We start from the raw sequence: 18,038 nt of genomic DNA on the forward strand, positions 1-18,038 counted from the left end.
CCTAATGCGTACTCCCAGATAATTTATGGTATTAACTGCTTCCAGTTGCTGACCTGCTATTTTGTAGCTAAATGATAAAGGATCTATCTTTCTGTGTATTCGCAGCACATTACACTTGTCTACATTGAGATTCAGTTGCCATTCCCTGCACCATGCGTCAATTCGCTGCAGATCCTCCTGCATTTCAGTACAATTTTCCATTGTTACAATCTCTCGATACACCACAGCATCATCTGCAAAAAGCCTCAGTGAACTTCCGATGTCATCCACCAGGTCATTTATGTATATTGTGAATAGCAACGGTCCTATGACACTCCCCTGCGGCACACCTGAAATTACTCTTACTTCGGAAGACTTCTCTCCATTGAGAATAACATGCTGCGTCCTGTTATCTAGGAACTCCTCAATCCAATCACACAATTGGTCTGATAGTCCATATGCTCTTACTTTGTTCAATAAACGACTGTGGGGAACTGTATCGAACGCCTTGCGGAAGTCAAGAAACACGGCATCTACCTGTGAACCCGTGGCTCTGGCCCTCTGAGTCTCGTGGACGAATAGCGCGAGCTGGGTTTCACATGACCGTCTTTTTCGAAACCCATGCTGATTCCTACAGAGTAGATTTCTAGTCTCCAGAAAAGTCATTATACTCGAACACAATACGTGTTCCAAAATTCTACAACTGATCGACGTTAGAGATATAGGTCTATAGTTCTGCACATCTGTTCGACGTCCCTTCTTGAAAACAGGGATGACCTGTGCCCTTTTCCAATCCTTTGGAACGCTACGCTCTTCTAGAGACCTACGGTACACCGCTGCAAGAAGGGGGGCAAGTTCCTTCGCGTACTCTGTGTAAAATTGAACTGGTATCCCATCAGGTCCAGAGGCCTTTCCTCTTTTGAGCGATTTTAATTGTTTCTCTATCCCTCTGTCGTCTATTTCGATATCTACCATTTTGTCATCTGTGCGACAATCTAGAGAAGGAACTACAGAGCAATCTTCCTCTGTGAAACAACTTTGGAAAAAGACATTTAGTATTTCGGCCTTTAGTCTGTCATCCTCTGTTTCAGTACCATTTTGGTCACAGAGTGTCTGGACATTTTGTTTTGATCCACCTACCGCTTTGACATAAGACCAAAATTTCTTAGGATTTTCTGCCAAGTCAGTACATAGAACTTTACTTTCGAATTCATTGAACGCCTCTCGCATAGCTCTCTTCACACTACATTTCGCTTCGCGTAATTTTTGTTTGTCTGCAAGGCTTTGGCTATGTTTATGTTTGCTGTGAAGTTCCCTTTGCTTCCGCAGCAGTTTTCTAACTCGGTTGTTGAACCACGGTGGCTCTTTTCCATCTCTTACGATCTTGCTTGGCACATACTCATCTAACGCATATTGTACGATGGTTTTGAACTTTGTCCACTGATCCTCAACACTATCAGTACTTGAGACAAAACTTTTGTGTTGAGCCAACAGGTACTCTGAAATCTGCTTTTTGTCACTTTTTCTAAACAGAAAAATCTTCCTACCCTTTTTAATATTCCTATTTACGGCTGAAATCATCGATGCCGTAACCGCTTTATGATCACTGATTCCCTGTTCTGCGTTAACTTTTTCAAATAGTTCGGGTCTGTTTGTCACCAGAAGGTCTAATATGTTATCGCCACGAGTCGGTTCTCTGTTTAACTGCTCAAGGTAGTTTTCAGATAAAGCACTTAAAAAAATTTCACTGGATTCTTTGTCCCTGCCACCCGTTATGAACGTCTGAGTCTCCCAGTCTATATCCGGCAAATTAAAATCTCCACCCAGAACTATAACATGGTGGGGAAATCTACTCGAAATATTTTCCAAATTATCCTTCAGGTGCTCAGCCACAACAGCTGCTGAGCCAGGGGGCCTATAGAGACATCCAATTACCATGTCTGAGCCTGCTTTAACCGCGACCTTCACCCAAATCATTTCACATTTCGGATCTCCGTCAATTTCCTTCGATACTATTGCACTTCTTACCGCTATAAACACGCTTCCCCCTTCACTGTTCAGCCTGTCTCTGCGGTATACATTCCAATCTGAGTTTAGGATTTCGTTACTGTTTACGTCTGGTTTCAGCCAACTTTCTGTCCCTAGTACTATATGGGCGTTGTGATCGTTTATTAATGAGAGCAGTTCTGGGACCTTTCTATAGACGCTCCTGCAGTTTACTATTAGCACATTAATATTGTTATTCCCTGTTGCATTTTGCCTACTATCTTGCTGCGTCTCAGGAGGGGTCTTGTCGGGCCTAGGGAGGGGATTCTCTAACCTAAAAAACCCCCATGTGCACTCCACACGTACTCCGCTACCCTTGTAGCCGCTTCCGGCGTGTAGTGCACGCCTGACCTATTCAGGGGGACCCTACATTTCTCCACCCGATAGCGGAGGTCGAGAAATTTGCACCCCAGATCTCCGCAGAATCGTCTGAGCCTCTGGTTTAAGCCTTCCACTCGGCTCCAAACCAGAGGACCGCGATCGGTTCTGGGAACGATACTACAAATAGTTAGCTCTGATTCCACCCCGCGAGCGAGGCTTTCCGCCTTCACCAATTCCGCCAACCGCCTGTACGAACTGAGGATGACCTCTGAACCCAAACGGCAGGAGTCATTGGTGCCGACATGAGCAACAATTTGCAGTCGGGTGCACCCAGTGCTCTCTATCGCCGCCGGTAGGGCCTCCTCCACATCTCGGATGAGACCCCCCGGCAAGCAGACAGAGTGAACACTGGCCTTCTTCCCCGACCTTCTCGCTATTTCCCTAAGGGGCTCCATCACCCGCCTAACCAGCTACTCAGCCCATAGGCGTCACTGGATGCGGACATGGAGGGGCATGTGGTCAGCATACCGTTCTCCAGGCTGTATGTCAGTTTACGATAATGGAGCCGCTACTTCTCAATCACGTAGCTCCCCAGTTTGTCTCACAAGGGCTGAGTGCACCCCATTTGCCAACAGCGCTGCAGACCGGACGGTCACTCATCCAAGTGCTAGCCCAGCCCGACACCACTTTGTGATCTGACGAGGACCGGTGCTACCACTGCGGCAAGGCTGTTGGCTTCATCCAGTGCATGCTTGGCCAATTAAGAGGGACCCTAAAACTTTCCACCCAACAGCGGAGGTCAAGAAATTTGCTTCCAATACTGTACCAGCATCGCCTGAGTCTCCAGTTTTGATCTTCCACTCAGCTCCAAAACAAAGGACCACAATCATCCCTGGGTACAATCTACAAATACTGAGCTTAGCGAGCACTCTGTGTCTGATGATGGCTGTCTTCACAAAATTAGCCATCGACTGCAAAAACGGAGGATGGTCTCAAAACCCAAGCACCGTGCCAACATGAGCCATGATTTGCAGCCATTTGCAGCAAGTGTGCTTGACAGCCAGTGATACAGGCTCCTCCAAGTACTGGGCGGGAATTCCCAGCAAACATACCGAGTGCACAATGGCATTCTTTCCCAAACTGTCCACTATTTTCCAGACTGGCTCCATTACCTGCCTAACACTGAAGCTCCCAATGATCAGCATACCTGCACTGGTCTGGACTGCATAGGAAAATCAGATACTGATCATACCTGTTGCTAAGTTATAAGGAGCAACCACGGCATCCACTTCCCTCTTTCATCTTCCACACAGTGATGCACAAACCCACCAATGTCCGCCACTCACTCTTGACCGAGGACAGACCAGTTAGATGTGTTTCAGAAGTTGCAGTGACAAACAGGTCACCAACGGATTCCAGTGGCACTAAAGGTCTCGTTTCCAGTGCCGCAATGTCATCACAGCTTTGAACAATAGCAAGAAGCATGCTGACTGCGGCCAACACAGCTTCCAGCTGGTTACAGAGAGCGGGCAATTACCCTTGAGTCCGCACATAACAAGCACACCACTATCCATATCAAACTGTGTGAAAACTGTATGAAATCTCATAAAATACAAACAAAGCAGTCTGAACTAACTGAGAAAGAACAAGTAGACTCCAGCAAAAGAGAACATTACCTGGCTGTGGAGCAAGTTGGGACACATGCAAAATATAAACTAGAAGAATAAACAAACACTAAAATCTGCTCTTTAGAGTTCTCATTACAGTCTAAGATCACAAAAATCTGCAAGCTCTTAAAACAAAAGTAAATTCCTCTGGTGACAGCAAATGCATTGACAGTTACTTGTAATTAGTGTTGACTTTCACTCTATCAAATATTCTGAGGGACTCAACCTCCCTAGATTGTGTCTATCATTTGAACAATTTTCTTTCTAGCATCAATAGAATCCTTCTTTATCTTTACCTATTTTCTTCTTGCTTATGTCTGCATAAATCATCCTGAAAGCTACACAGTCACGCATCAAGTTCTTTTCATGTTTGGGTAACTGTCACCCAGTTCTTGAGAAAGAAAGGAACATAACAAGACGTACCACCTTTGCAGTACTCAGTAATCAGTTTAAAATTTCTCCCAAGGGCAAATGAATATCTCCAAAGGAAAGCTGGTGGTTCACAATGCTGTTGGCTTAATCATGATGAGGTCATCAGTGACCATGCAAGTTCCCATTCTTTTTAGTCCTAATCTCGCCACTTGCCGAATTATGGCGAGATTATGAGGGCAACACAAACACCCAGTCCTCGGGTGGAGAAAAATCCCTGACCCAGACGGGAATTGAACCTGGGACCCTGTGATCCAGAGGTAGCAACGCTAGCCACTAGACCATGAGCAGCGAACTGTTGGCTTAATATCTAATAAACTATGAAAGAGAACGGACTATATAAATACAAGAAAACATCCACAAATTAGCACTGATATGTACAAGATGGTTTGAATATCTGAGTATCAAACAATGGAAAATCCAGGGTGGAATAATATATATACACACACACACACACACACACACACACTTGCATGCACGTCCATATGCAACTCACACACATACATGATCACAGTCTGGCCGCCAAGGCATGTAACATGGACATTCATGCTTGGCAGTTTTTATACAGGAATTTAACTTCAAAATGCACTCAAGAACATGAGCAATCAAATAGTCTGCTGTACATACACATTACTAACTACAAATATTACCGTATTTACTCGAATCTAAGCCGCACTCGAATCTAAGCCGCACCTGAAAAATGAGACTCAAAATAAAAGAAAAAGAAATTTCCCAAATCTAAGCCGCACCTGAAATTTGCGACCTGAAATTCAAGGGGAGAGAAAAGTTTTAGGCCGCACCTCCAAATCAAAACAAAGTTGGCCCATTGTAATAGGTCCATTGTAATATGTGACACAATTTAGGTCAAATGAATGACGATACAGCTACAGTAGTTTGGTTCGAGACGTAAGCTCAGCAGTCAAGCTTTACCAGGTACCCACTGCTATGTGTCAGACGCTCCATCAATATTTATATGGGTACCCTTCCTTTTTCACATGCTACGCCTGGTTTGAATCGATTGCTCATTTTGCTTTGATCTGATTAAGTGCCGTTTTCTTTGTTATAGGTGTTTACGCCACCCTAAGCTGAAAATGCATTAATGTACTGTGTCATGCATTGTTTGTCGCATTCTGATAGTGCGTGTTTACGGCCTGTCGCCACTCACGGCATGACTTGCTTTTGTGCGCGCTACTGCCTCTTACAATTAAAAAAAAAAAAAAAAAAAAAAAAAAAACAATGGCAAGAGACTGCTATTTGTTGTTACTTACACTGCTGCTTTCTTTGATAATGATCAACAAGAACCAAATAATAGACTGCGTATGATAGAACATGTTCTGAACGGGAGTTAGGTGAAAAATTTTCTCCATTTGAAAATCTTTGCAGCCACTTACTTTAGTACATCAAATTCTGCACAGAAATTAGTCATCTTAGATTTAAAAATCTAGTCAGTTGCCGTGCTTCATTTCTGACTGTATCACTATTAGGCATAAGAATAACACGAATATAAACATGACACGATATGTATATTCTTCCGCGTTTGCTGTTGTCTCATTCTAGTTTCGTAGTTTATTAGGCAGTCAGGATTTAAATGAGATAGCAGCAAACACGAAAGAATACATGGCAAAATGTTTATATTTGTATTATTCTTATGGTGAAGAGAATAGTGCATGTGATTCACATTTCATCAGGTTCCTATTAGCAACCATCTCATCTCACAGGTAGGAAAAAATTCAGAACGTAGAGTTGGCCATATTGACAAACATCCCAAACAGTCTTGCTAGTCGTATTTTCGTAGTACACTGAAATTCTGCTACATTCAAAGATGTAAAATACGGAATTTGGCACCTACCAACATTTTTCAGAACTTCCGCTTGCTTTGCACTCGATTCTAAGCCGCAGGTGGTTTTTTGGATTACAAAAACCGGAAAAAAAGTGCGGCTTAGATTTGAGTAAATACGGTAACCATAATGTGAACAGTATTTGATAAATTAAGTAAAGAATCACACATGACACTTGAAGGTAATTAAATAAAAGAAAATGGCATTTGAAACAGTTTAGAGCACTCACTCAGCTGTATGAAGTGGCTCCTCCTGAAAATAGGCATCCTGCATAGCCTGCTCAGATGTTATCCTCTTTGTTGGGTCCATCAACAGTAGCTTTTGTAACTACAAAAATGAGAAACATTTTGGTCAATGGCAAAGGAAAATTAATCAAATAACTCAGTCAGAAACATTAACAAGCCATTTGACATCATTCATATTTACTTACCAAATTTTGTTTGTTCTTAACATACGGTATTTTTTGAGTATTCATACTTCACACATCACTATTCTCACCAAATAAGGGAAGTGATTTGACAGTAAATCTCATTAATTTGAGTTTCTCACATTTTCCTGATGACTCAACCCTTAAACCAGTTTTGGCTAGTTGGAAGCTAAACTCATGCTCATAAATTAAGGATAATTGCAGAACGTGGTGCCACACAACATGGCACTACAGAAAACTGGCTCTAATACCATAGGCAGATAGGGAACACACGCGACACAGATCTGCAAGTCCACAGTATTGGTGATATGTTGATAAAACCATCCCAAAACACATGTGTTACAAAACGCCACTGTTTCCTGCGCATGTACCCCGACATCAGTATGGGATATAATCACCATGCACATGTACACAGGCCACAAAAGAGGTTGGCATACTCTGGAACAGGTAGTCGATCAGCTGCTGGGGTATAGCCTCCCGTTCTTGCACCAGTGCCTATCGGAGCTCCTGAAGTGTCATAGGGGTTTGAAGACTTGCAGCGATACATCGACCGAGAGCATCCCAGACGTGCTCGATGGGGTTTAGGTCTGGGGAACAGGCAGGCCACTCCATTCACCTGATATCTTCTGTTTGAAGGTACTCCTTCACGATGGCAGCTTGGTGGGGCTGTGCATTATCATCCATCAGGAGGAAGGTGGGACCCATTGCACCCCTGAAAAGGCGGACATACTGGTGCAAAATGATGTCCTGATACACCTGACCTGTTACAGTTCCTCTGTCAAAGACATGCAGGGGTGTACATGCACCAACCATAATCCCACCCCACACCATCAAACCACGACCTCCATACAGGTCCCTTTCAAGGACACTAAGGGGTTGGTATCTGGTTCCTGGTTCACGCCAGATGTAAACCCGCTGAGAATCACTGTTCAGACTATACCTGGACTCATCCATGAACATAACCTGGGCCCACTGTTCCAATGACCATGTACTGTGTTCTTGACACCAGGCTTTAAGGGCTCTCCTGTGACCAGGGGTCAGTGGAATGCACTTTTCACATCTCCAGGTGAATAAACTGTTCAGTCGTCTTTAGACTGTGTGTCTGGAGACAATTGTTCCAGTGGCCGTGGTAAGGTCCTGAGCGAGGCTACCTGCAGTACTCCGTGGCCGTCTGCGGGTTCTGATAGTGAGATATCGGTCTTCTTGTGGTGTTGTACACTGTGTACGTCCCATACTGTAGCGCCTGGACATGTTTCCTGTCTGCTGGAATCGTTGCCATAATCTTGAGATCACACTTTGTGGCACACAGAGGGCCTGTGCTACGACCTGCTGTGTTTGACCAGCCTTCAGTCGCCCTAGTATTCTACCCCTCATAACGTTATCAATATGTGTTCTTTGAGCCATTTTCAACACACAGTCACCATTAGCACATCTGAAAATGTCTGCACACTTACTCACTGCACCATACTCTGACATGCACCAACACACCTCTGCGTATGTGGACTGCTGCCAGCGCCACCGTGCGACGACTGCAGGTCAAATGTATCGCATGGTCATACCCCGAGGTGATTTAAACCCACAAACCGCCCACCAGAGCATTGTTTCATCATGTATCAGCATTATCCTTAATTTATGAGCATGAGTGTAGTTCACCTCTTATTGTCTTCTCAAAACAGCCCACACATTTTCAATCTACATCTGCACCCATACTCTTAGCTACTATGCAGTAGCACTGTAGCATTCACATATGGAGTGAGAGAAGAGTAACTTCTTAAACGACTCTGTGGGCATTGTAATAAGTCTAAGCTTGTCGTCAAGACCCCTAAGGGAGTGATATGTAGCGGGTGGTTGTACATTCTAAGAATCATCATTTAAAGTTAGTTCTTGAAAGTTCCTAACAAGGGGACCGCACCTACTCATCATCATCAATTTTGTCCAAATTTATGGTATATCCAGGGCTTGCCCACAAATAAAAGTGACAGAGGTGGGAGTTCCAAGTGTTTAGAAAAAATAGTATTTTTGGCACAGGTCGGATGAGGCATGAGTCATTTATGTTAGTGTAGACTCCAGGCAGCAGTTGGTGAAGCAGAAAGAGTGCAAATGGTAATCTGAGGGTCGTGGGATTGAGCTCCTATGCAAAACTTTTTTTTTTATTTTCCCTTTTTTTGTCACTTACACTGGAAATAAACCAAGACAAGAATCAATATAGTGTATTTGATGTGCTTAAACCCTATTTGTATGAGAACAAATTTCTTCTGAAATTGACTAGTGGCAAGAGAAAACATGATGAGGTTTTTCAAGATTAAGGATTGGCATCTTGCACTATTAAAGTGATTCCTCCTCAAATGCACTCCACTAAGTGCAACCCTGCAGTGTCCAATTTTATCATCAGTTAAAGAATTTTATGGAAAAGCTTCAAAATTACTCTTATCTCATCAAGAGGGAAAACGAAAGCACATCTAGAGAAGACTGTGTCGAAATACATTCCACTGTACATCAACAGCTATTCTTGCCAGTATTTGGCAAAACGATGCATTACACATGATTTGCTGTCAAATTGTGTGATGATAGGGAATCTTTTATGAATATCAACCACGTTTGTTTTTCTATAGAAACTATAAAACACTCATGTAATTGTGAAAATAAAGTGTTTATAATGTCTGCATGATGCCAAGAAAATTACTGATTTCCAAATTTCTATGATGACTATTACCTTGGCATGTGTGAATTGTCAATTGTAGAATAATAAAAGTATTCTAAAGTCATATACGAAGTCCTCATGTACACGTTAAATTCTTGATGGAAATTTACTTGGAATCGCAAATTGTCCTTTGTGTTTCCTTTTACGAAAATATTCATAAATACAATAAACCGAGCATTATTTCAGATTGTTTGTGTTGTAACTTAAAGACTGAATATTAAAACAAGGTTTCCACATAGGGACTCGAAAACTCACACCCCTTGGATTACTGTTTTGACTCTTGTTGCTGGTCCAACTGCTGTCTGGAATCTACACTAACATAAACAGCTCATGCCTCATCTGACCTGCACCAAAAATGCCTTTTTTTCCCCTTAAACATTTAGCATGTGGAGCTTCCACTTGTAACACTTTCATTTCTGCCCAAACCCTGCATCTACCATAAATTTGGATGAACTCAGTGATGATGAGTATGCAGAGTCCCCTTGTTATTGTTCTGTGGGACCAAATTAAGGAGAAGTCTCCATGGTCATGGAACGAGTCAATACATGAAATTATAACACGATAGTAGAAACAGATAAAATGAAATATATAAAAACATATTCAGGCGACAAGTTGTAAGTTTAAATAAAGAAAATCAACAATGTAACACTGGAATTTGCTTAATTTTTTAGCTCTTCCAGGAGCTCTTCGACAGAATAGAAGGAGTGAGCCATGAGGAAACTCTTCAGTTTAGACATAAAAGATTTTGGGCTACTGCTAAGATTTTTAAGTTCTTGTGGTAGCTTATTGAAAATGGATACAGCAGAATACTGCACTCCTTTCTGCACAAGAGTCAAGGAAGTGCATTCCACATGCAGATTTGATTCTGCCTAGTATTAACTGAGTGAAAGCTGCTAACTCTTGGGAACAGGCTAATATTGCTAACAGCAAACGACATTAAAGAAAATATATACTGTACGGGCAATGTCAGAATCCCCAGACTATTGAATAGGGGTCAACAAGAGGTTCTCGAACTTACTCCACATATAGCTCGAACAGCCCGTTTTTGAGCCAAAAATACCCTTTTTGAATCAGAAGAATTACCCCAAAAAATAATACCATACGACATAAGTGTATGAAAATGTGTGAAGTAGACTACTTTTCGTGTTGAACTGTCACTTATTTCAGATATTAAGTAGTTTGCACCTGTCTTGAAGTGTTTGCTGGTTCATTTCTTTCAGTATCTCTATGGCGTTCTTCCATGGGTCAAATAAACTTGTGACCATTCCTGCTGTCCCGTTTTGCATACATTCAACATCCCCTGTTAGCCCTACACACCCGAGCAATATTCTATTATGGGTCACATGAGTGTTTTGTCAGCATTTTCCTTTGCAGACTTATTGCATTTCTCTAGTATACTACCAATATACCAAAGTCTGACAGCTGCTTTACCTGTGACTGATGCTATGCGATCATTCCATTTCCTATTCTTCCTATTCCTACAAACTGTTACACCAGATATTTGTAAGAGCTGACCAGTTCCAAGTATGACTCTTTGACATTTTAGTCATAGGATGCACTGTTTTTTTCTTTCTTTTTCATTTTTAAAGATAATAAAGTACTGCTCTAGAAAATAGAATTTTTTCACCTCCTGTAGCATATGGCATCACTCAAACAACAATACAGGTTTCTTTTTCTGCTTGTTTTCCAACACTTTTCAATAGTACCAGTGGTTCCCATTTGCTTCAACAACATATATTTCCACCCAGCCAAGCTATTACACCACAAACCATACTGTAAGAAAGACAGAATATTTCATCTTACATAGACAGCTGAGACCAATGGTTCTCCTGCTCTGAATTTGATATATTAACCATGCTGGAAACTAGAGATGATGGTTACATTTGCTCTAAATTTGTATAGCTGTTAAACTGTAACTAGTATTTAAAAACTGCAAAGACACCTAATTTGTCATTTCCCTTGTATCCTATGACACCTTAAGAGTCCAACAATAAGTTCATCAGATTGTCATTCATGAGAGAAGGTGTTAGCATACCATACCACAGTATGACAGGGATGTCTAGAACATTGACAGTGCTGAGAATTAAAACTAATTTCCATAAATGTATAAAGGCACTTAAAATCACGCCAGCAAGTTAGTCTGAACCAGAGGAAGGCCGCTCAGGGCTCATCTGTGGTGAGAGATACCCCTCTCTCCCCCGCCAATCCTGACCCCCCCCCCCCCCCGCCAACACGAGAGGTGCGTAAAACCGTGATCTAATAAATAACAATCTTCCACACAGACAAAGGAGAATATAAGGAATAGATGTCAGGAACTCTGACAATGCTAAGAGCTAAAAACAGTTTCAGGAAATGTAAAAAGAGGCACAAAATCGGGCCACATGTCAGTCCAAGCGACATGTAGGGCTTTCAGGACTCAATCGCTCAATCACAGAGAGAAGCTCTCCCCGACGCACAACACCAACTGACATGAGGTGTGAGTAAACAATAACACAGCAAACAACTCCCTTCTAAATACACAAAGGGGAGATATGTGCAAGTAAAAGGTGAAGAGAGTTAAGACTGTAAAAATATCAGAAAAAAGATAATGAATAGTAATATTTCCGGAAACTTCCTGTCACAGATCATACAAGTAAAAGATTAACAATATTTGTAACATATAAGTGCTTACCAAATGGAATGCTTTGCTATCAGGTTTAATTTTGTGTCTATCCATATACTTCACCAATGAGCAGTTTGAATAGCTGGAAACAAAAAGTACATTATTAACAACTGAAAATTATTCAGACACGTTAATCAAGAGGAAAATTATACCACAAATCCACATACTTGGCTCGTTTAAAATCTTTAAGAAGTGTTGGATGTTCTGGCATCTTCTTAATATCTTCCCAATCCTTCTCCAATGGAAATCCCATCACATTAAATATTCTGTCCAGCTGATCATGATGATACGGGTTACTTGTTTTGATATCCTCTTGCCGGCAATGGAAAATTGGTTCTGATGTTAACAACTCAGCAAATATGCAGCCTATTGCCCATATATCTACAACAAAATAAAAACATGTCATACCTCACAAAAATGCCAAGAATATTGCAGCATTTTTACATTAAAGTGTACATGAAAAAATAAAATGTATGATACATTTTTCATTACACCCAAGACCGATACGTTTTATGAATAAGTGTGTGTGTGTGTGTGTGAGTGTGTGTGTGTGTGTGTGTGTGTGTGTTTGTGTGTGTGTGTGAGAGAGAGAGAGAGAGAGAGAGAGAGAGAGAGAGAGAGAGAGAGAGAGAGAGAAGTAAGGATTTTCACAGAAGATGTTAGACAAATTACAGTCAAGCTGTACATTAACTTATTGTTTTTACAAGAGTAGAAATTCAGTTCTTTAAAAACATTAACAGAACCAGGAGTACATTAGATACTGAAGAATCATCATAGTTGAGCTCCACATTAGCTATAACCAATTACATTGTAAGTTGTTACAACTGTCCTGTAACAACTGAGCCCAAATGCATGGTGGCAAATTGCATATGAATGATCAGCCAGAGGAATACATACCAGAAACTCGAAAATTAATTCTGTACTTACTGTGACAGAATGGGTGGTTCTGTAATTAGAATCCATCTAGAACCTTCCATTAGGATTTCCAGTTGGTTACGCGCGCGTGCCCCCCCCCCCCCCCCCACCACCACCACACACACACACACACCAATTATAACGAAACTTCTACAGCACGCTGCAGTAAGTACAGAAATCATTTTTTAATACAAATCTCCACATAAAAATTACTCATGGGATACATTAAAGATAGTTCCATCTTCCTGTCACAGAGCTAACACCCAGCATTAATCTAGGAAACAGTCATGTAAGCTTCTGTGCACCATTTGAATATGAGCCTGAAAAGTTTGAAAACTGGTTCATGGAATAAACAAGTATTTCAAAAAAGCAACTGGTCACTTTTTTGTTTTTATACTAAAACAAATTTAATTATCAAAACAACTTTTATAATTCATTTATGAAAATGTGACCAAAAGTCAAATACAAAACAGTCACATCTTCATGACGGCTGTACCTCTTCCAGGAAATGGTAATCTTTCTTTTAGTTCAAAGGCATAACTTCTCATAACTACTAACAACAACAAACTTTAATGTGCATGTTTTCCGACGTTAAAGAGAGGTTTCACTTCATGACTGTCAGTGTGAGTTTAGTTTAAAGTGCTGGTCTTGGCATTCAAACCTTTGCTATAATCTTTGGGCAACGGCGTGGAACTACAAAACCTGATGAGAATTTTGACCATGAATTGCAATGTGTGCACATCTTGATTAATATCAGCAGCTATATGATTGACTCGACAGAGAAAAAGAGTTTAAAACAAGACAGGGAAAAAACAATCTCAAGGAAACCCAGAGATATGATATATCTGTAATTAATCACAGGGACACACAAAAAGATGCTTGTGACACAGCTGTTTTTGGTTGTAGGTAGGTCCTGAAGAAGCAAATTTGTGAAGGGAAAATTATTGAGAGAGATCTACCGGCCAATAAACAAGATATTTGTATTTTCTTAAGGTGACCTTGCCATGATTGAATTTCCTACGTTTGACCATACTAACATTGGTAAAATTTTTTCAAAAACTATTTGTTCAAATCACACCAAATTTCAAATATGTATTAATTGTCCTATTTTTCCTGAGTGTATTACTTACATGACAGTAACATTGTTACCACAGAAGAAATTCCAAAAAAGGTATGCAACCTAAAAAATTGGCATTAAAAATTATATGTAAATATTTGTTGTGAAAAACAGTGTATGACGAAATAGTTGTATTGAGTGACAAAAGAACAACAGTCCACCACAAAAAAAGAGTAAGAAACATGACGAACAGTATGTAGAAGTCAAGAACACAAAGATGTGATTATATGGCAATGATAAAAGTGGTAGTGCGACCTCCAGACCGCACACACATATCCATCCGCACAAACACAAGCAGACACTGCTTGTGTCTGTGTATGTGCGGATGGATATGTGTGTGTGTGTGTGTGTGTGTGTGTGTGTGTGTGTGTGCGCGCGCGGGCGCGTGTGTATACATCTCTGCCCAAACTCTTTGCCTTTACAAATGTCTGCTTGTGTCTGTGTATGTGCGGATGGATAGGTGTATGTGTGCGAGTGTATACCTGTCCTTTTGTCCCCCTAAGGTAAGTCTTTCCGCTCCCAGGATTGGAATGACTCCTTACCCTCTCCCTTAAAACCCACATCCTTTCGTCTTTCCCTCTCCTTCCCTCTTTCCTGACGAAGCAACCGTTGGTTGCAAAAGCTTGAATTTTGTGTGTATGTTTGTGTTTGTTTGTGTGTCTATCGACATGCCAGCGCTTTCGTTTGGTAAGTCACATCATCTTTGTTTTTATATATATTTTTCCCACGTGGAATGTTTCCCTTTGTTATATATGTTGTGGGTTGGCAGGAGAGCCAACACCGTGTTACTAGAGGAAGCCGAAAGGCACGCGTTTTAGCTCACGCAGGCTGGCGTGAGGTCTGGAACAGGACAAGGAAATTAGAATTTAGAAAAAACAGACGTAGCTGGTGGAATACTTAACTTTAATCCATTAATAGTGAACGTCACTCTTGACAGTACATGATTTACAGTATCAATAGTAACTGGTAATGGCGCCTTGCTAGGTCGTAGCAAATGACGTAGCTGAAGGCTATGCTAATTATCGTCTCGGCAAATGAGAGCGTATTTTGTCAGTGAATCATTGCTAGCAAAGACGGTTGTACAACTGGGGTGAGTGCTAGGAAGTCTCTCTAGACCTGCCGTGTGGCGGTGCTCGGTCTGCAATCACTGATAGTGGCGACACGTGGGTCCGACGTATACTAACGGACCGCGGCCGATTTAAAGGCTACCACCTAGCAAGAGTGGTGTCTGGCGGTGACACCACAATATATATCGCAAAGTGAACTGTTTAATAACCTAAAACTAACAAAACTGTATCATTATAGATCCAACTGATGATGCCTTAGAACAGGAGAAGGCGAAATGCGTATGGGATAAATAAAGTAACTAACAGCAATAAAAGGCAGTTTTATCTACAACACAAGTATTTGTCAAACCTTTTATGTGACTGCCATAATTCTAGTACATTTTAATGGAAGTGGTTACTTAATCACTGCACCAAGTGACATTGACATACATGTATTGTTTTCAGAGAAAATTGTATCTAAATCTAAAAATTTCATACTTTCAGGGAAATACATTTAAAGTTTCTATACAGTCTTTTCAATTGATACTCAAAGTTAAAACTCGCCAGGTCAATAGCTGTCATCACTGTGGGTTTCTGTATCCTCCAGCTTATGTTTGGAGGCCCTCTGTTGAATTCTGTTTGTCATTTGTAGGGCATTTTTCTCAGCATCTCGCACCCTCAGCAGGTCAACTGATAGAAGTGCATTCTTCATGTTCACCAAAGGTTCTACACCCGTACCAGTAAAAACTTTCAGCCTATTGGCTGACCCATCACTGAAACACAACACTGCATCCATGACACCAGTTTTTTGGGCTTTGAGGTCCACAAATACTATTTTAGGTAAATGTTCCCACACATAGCTACTAAGACTTTTATTGGGAATTTGAGTTATCCCATGGATACATTTGGCAATCAAGTTTTTGCTAGCCAACTTTCTATAGATAAGTTTTATAACATCTACTATTGACATTGCTGGAGGATGGTTATCTCTATATCCATCACCAGTTATACCAGTGCTCTAATAGACCGTGACTCGGGGTTCTTTGGACAGAGAGAATGACAAGGGCCCTCTGTTACCTTTAAATTTACTCCTACTGTTAAACTTTGTTAAACTGTTCATATTCACAATCTGCACAGATTAAATATGTTCAAATGTATATGAATTTCTAAGGGACCAAACTTCTGAGGTCATCAGTCCCTAGACTTACCCACTATTGAAACTAGCTTAAACTAACTTATGCTAAGAACAACACACACAGCCATGCCCGAGGGAGGACTCGAACCTCTGGTGGGAGAGGCCGTGAAATCTGTGACATGGCACCTCTAACCGCGCGGCCACTCCATGCGGCAGATAAAATATAACTATAAACACAATAAGATTACTTTCCAAACTTAAGTATTACTTCGAATCACTATGATGCATAAAACAAAAACAGAACACTGATCTGATGTTTAGCTGTTACCTACATTCACTCAGCATCAGGTTAAACATTTTGCAAAGTAGTGGTCAAATAATATATATAGTAAAGACAAAGATAGGCTGCTGCAGCTGGGATAAACACAGCTCAATTGACAGGTGACAGAAGGGGGCATGTCATTGTTTAGAAATGCTCTTTCTCACCAATTAATATATACCAAACATAAAAAGCCATACATATTCTGGTTCAGGGAGGAATGAGGTATAGCTTAACACAATAAAAAAATTGTTATTTTGGCAGATTTTCATTTTCTGATTCTCTTAAGTGGTATTTGAGTGATATATTGCATCCTTTTGTTTAATTTCATTTATTATTTTTGGTAATCGACTGTCTCTGCAAATATGTCAAGATCAAGAAGAAATACTTTTTTCTGGGTTGTCAGACAGTTTGTGATTCAGAAGTAGACTCTACCAAACCAGAGAGTTTTGTAGTCAGTAAAGAGGGAATTACATGCAAGGGAGAAAACCATGACTGAAATGCCATCCCACAGTTTAGAACACATGGTGCAAATAATAATAGGCAGTACTATAGAGTCGAAGAAAGCTCTAAATGGGATGGAAAGTAACTGTGCAGCTGAAGTGGAGGAAAGGAAGTTGAGTATAATGGGATTACCCATGCAGCTGGTGAGGGTGGGAGGGGAGTGTGACAGGAAGCATACAGGAATCTTACAGATATGTACAGCAGTACTACAGGTAAATAACAGACTGGAGGAGGAAAAGTATGAGCAACTTGAAAATTACAGGAGAAAACAGGTGAACATGTTGACTAAAAACAGAAACTGATGCAACAAGGAAAGAAAGTAGGCAGTCTCAGTCATAAATAAGGTCCTGCGAAATGGTACCTTTCAGAGACTGCAAAAAATGAAAGACATCAGACCAACACACTTCTCAAGGACTACACTGATTTTTCTTCAGTCATTACATTTGCTTCCATTGATGCTCTTCATTTTGCAATGATAGAATGCAATTGTAAAAAACTTCCACATTTACACTTCAAATAATGAAACAGTTTATTTCAAACAATGGAAAATCCAGGACGGAATGTAACAATAATATGATATTATATGTAATATAAAATAATATAATTATATATGAGTCACGTGTGTGTGTGTGTGTGTGTGTGTGTGTGTGTGTGTGTGTGTGTGTGTGTGAGAGAGAGAGAGAGAGAGAGAGAGAGAGAGAGAGCGCCGTCATTTTTGACGCAGGCCTTACGGGCCAAAAGCTTTATTTGGAACAGTCTTCTACTTGTGCCTATCTGCGACTCAGCATCTCCGCTATATGGTGAGAAACAGGTTATTTATTTCATTTACCCAAAAAGTAACACCCAAAAACATCAATGTAGTCCTTGATAGTGGAAATGTAGTTCCCAAACGTGTTGGACTAAAATAGAAAAATAAAATTTTATGACTAAAG

The 18,038-nt window shown here is 40.8% G+C and overlaps 1 protein-coding gene across 1 annotated transcript in view; it reads right to left on the reverse strand.

Annotated features, from left to right (window-relative positions):
* LOC126162714 (cyclin-dependent kinase 8) overlaps positions 1–18,038 on the reverse strand; it is a 63,155-nt gene that overhangs the window by 18,134 nt on the left and 26,983 nt on the right. The window contains exons 6-8 of the mRNA XM_049919373.1: positions 12,238–12,451; positions 12,080–12,152; positions 6,510–6,607 (exon numbers count right to left, since the gene is read on the reverse strand). Of these exons, the coding sequence (XP_049775330.1) occupies positions 6,510–6,607; positions 12,080–12,152; positions 12,238–12,451 (385 nt within the window). The remainder of the gene's footprint in view (positions 1–6,509; positions 6,608–12,079; positions 12,153–12,237; positions 12,452–18,038) is intronic.

This window comes from Schistocerca cancellata, chromosome 2, assembly GCF_023864275.1.
Source record: "Schistocerca cancellata isolate TAMUIC-IGC-003103 chromosome 2, iqSchCanc2.1, whole genome shotgun sequence".
NCBI classification, from domain to species: Eukaryota; Metazoa; Arthropoda; class Insecta; order Orthoptera; family Acrididae; genus Schistocerca; species Schistocerca cancellata.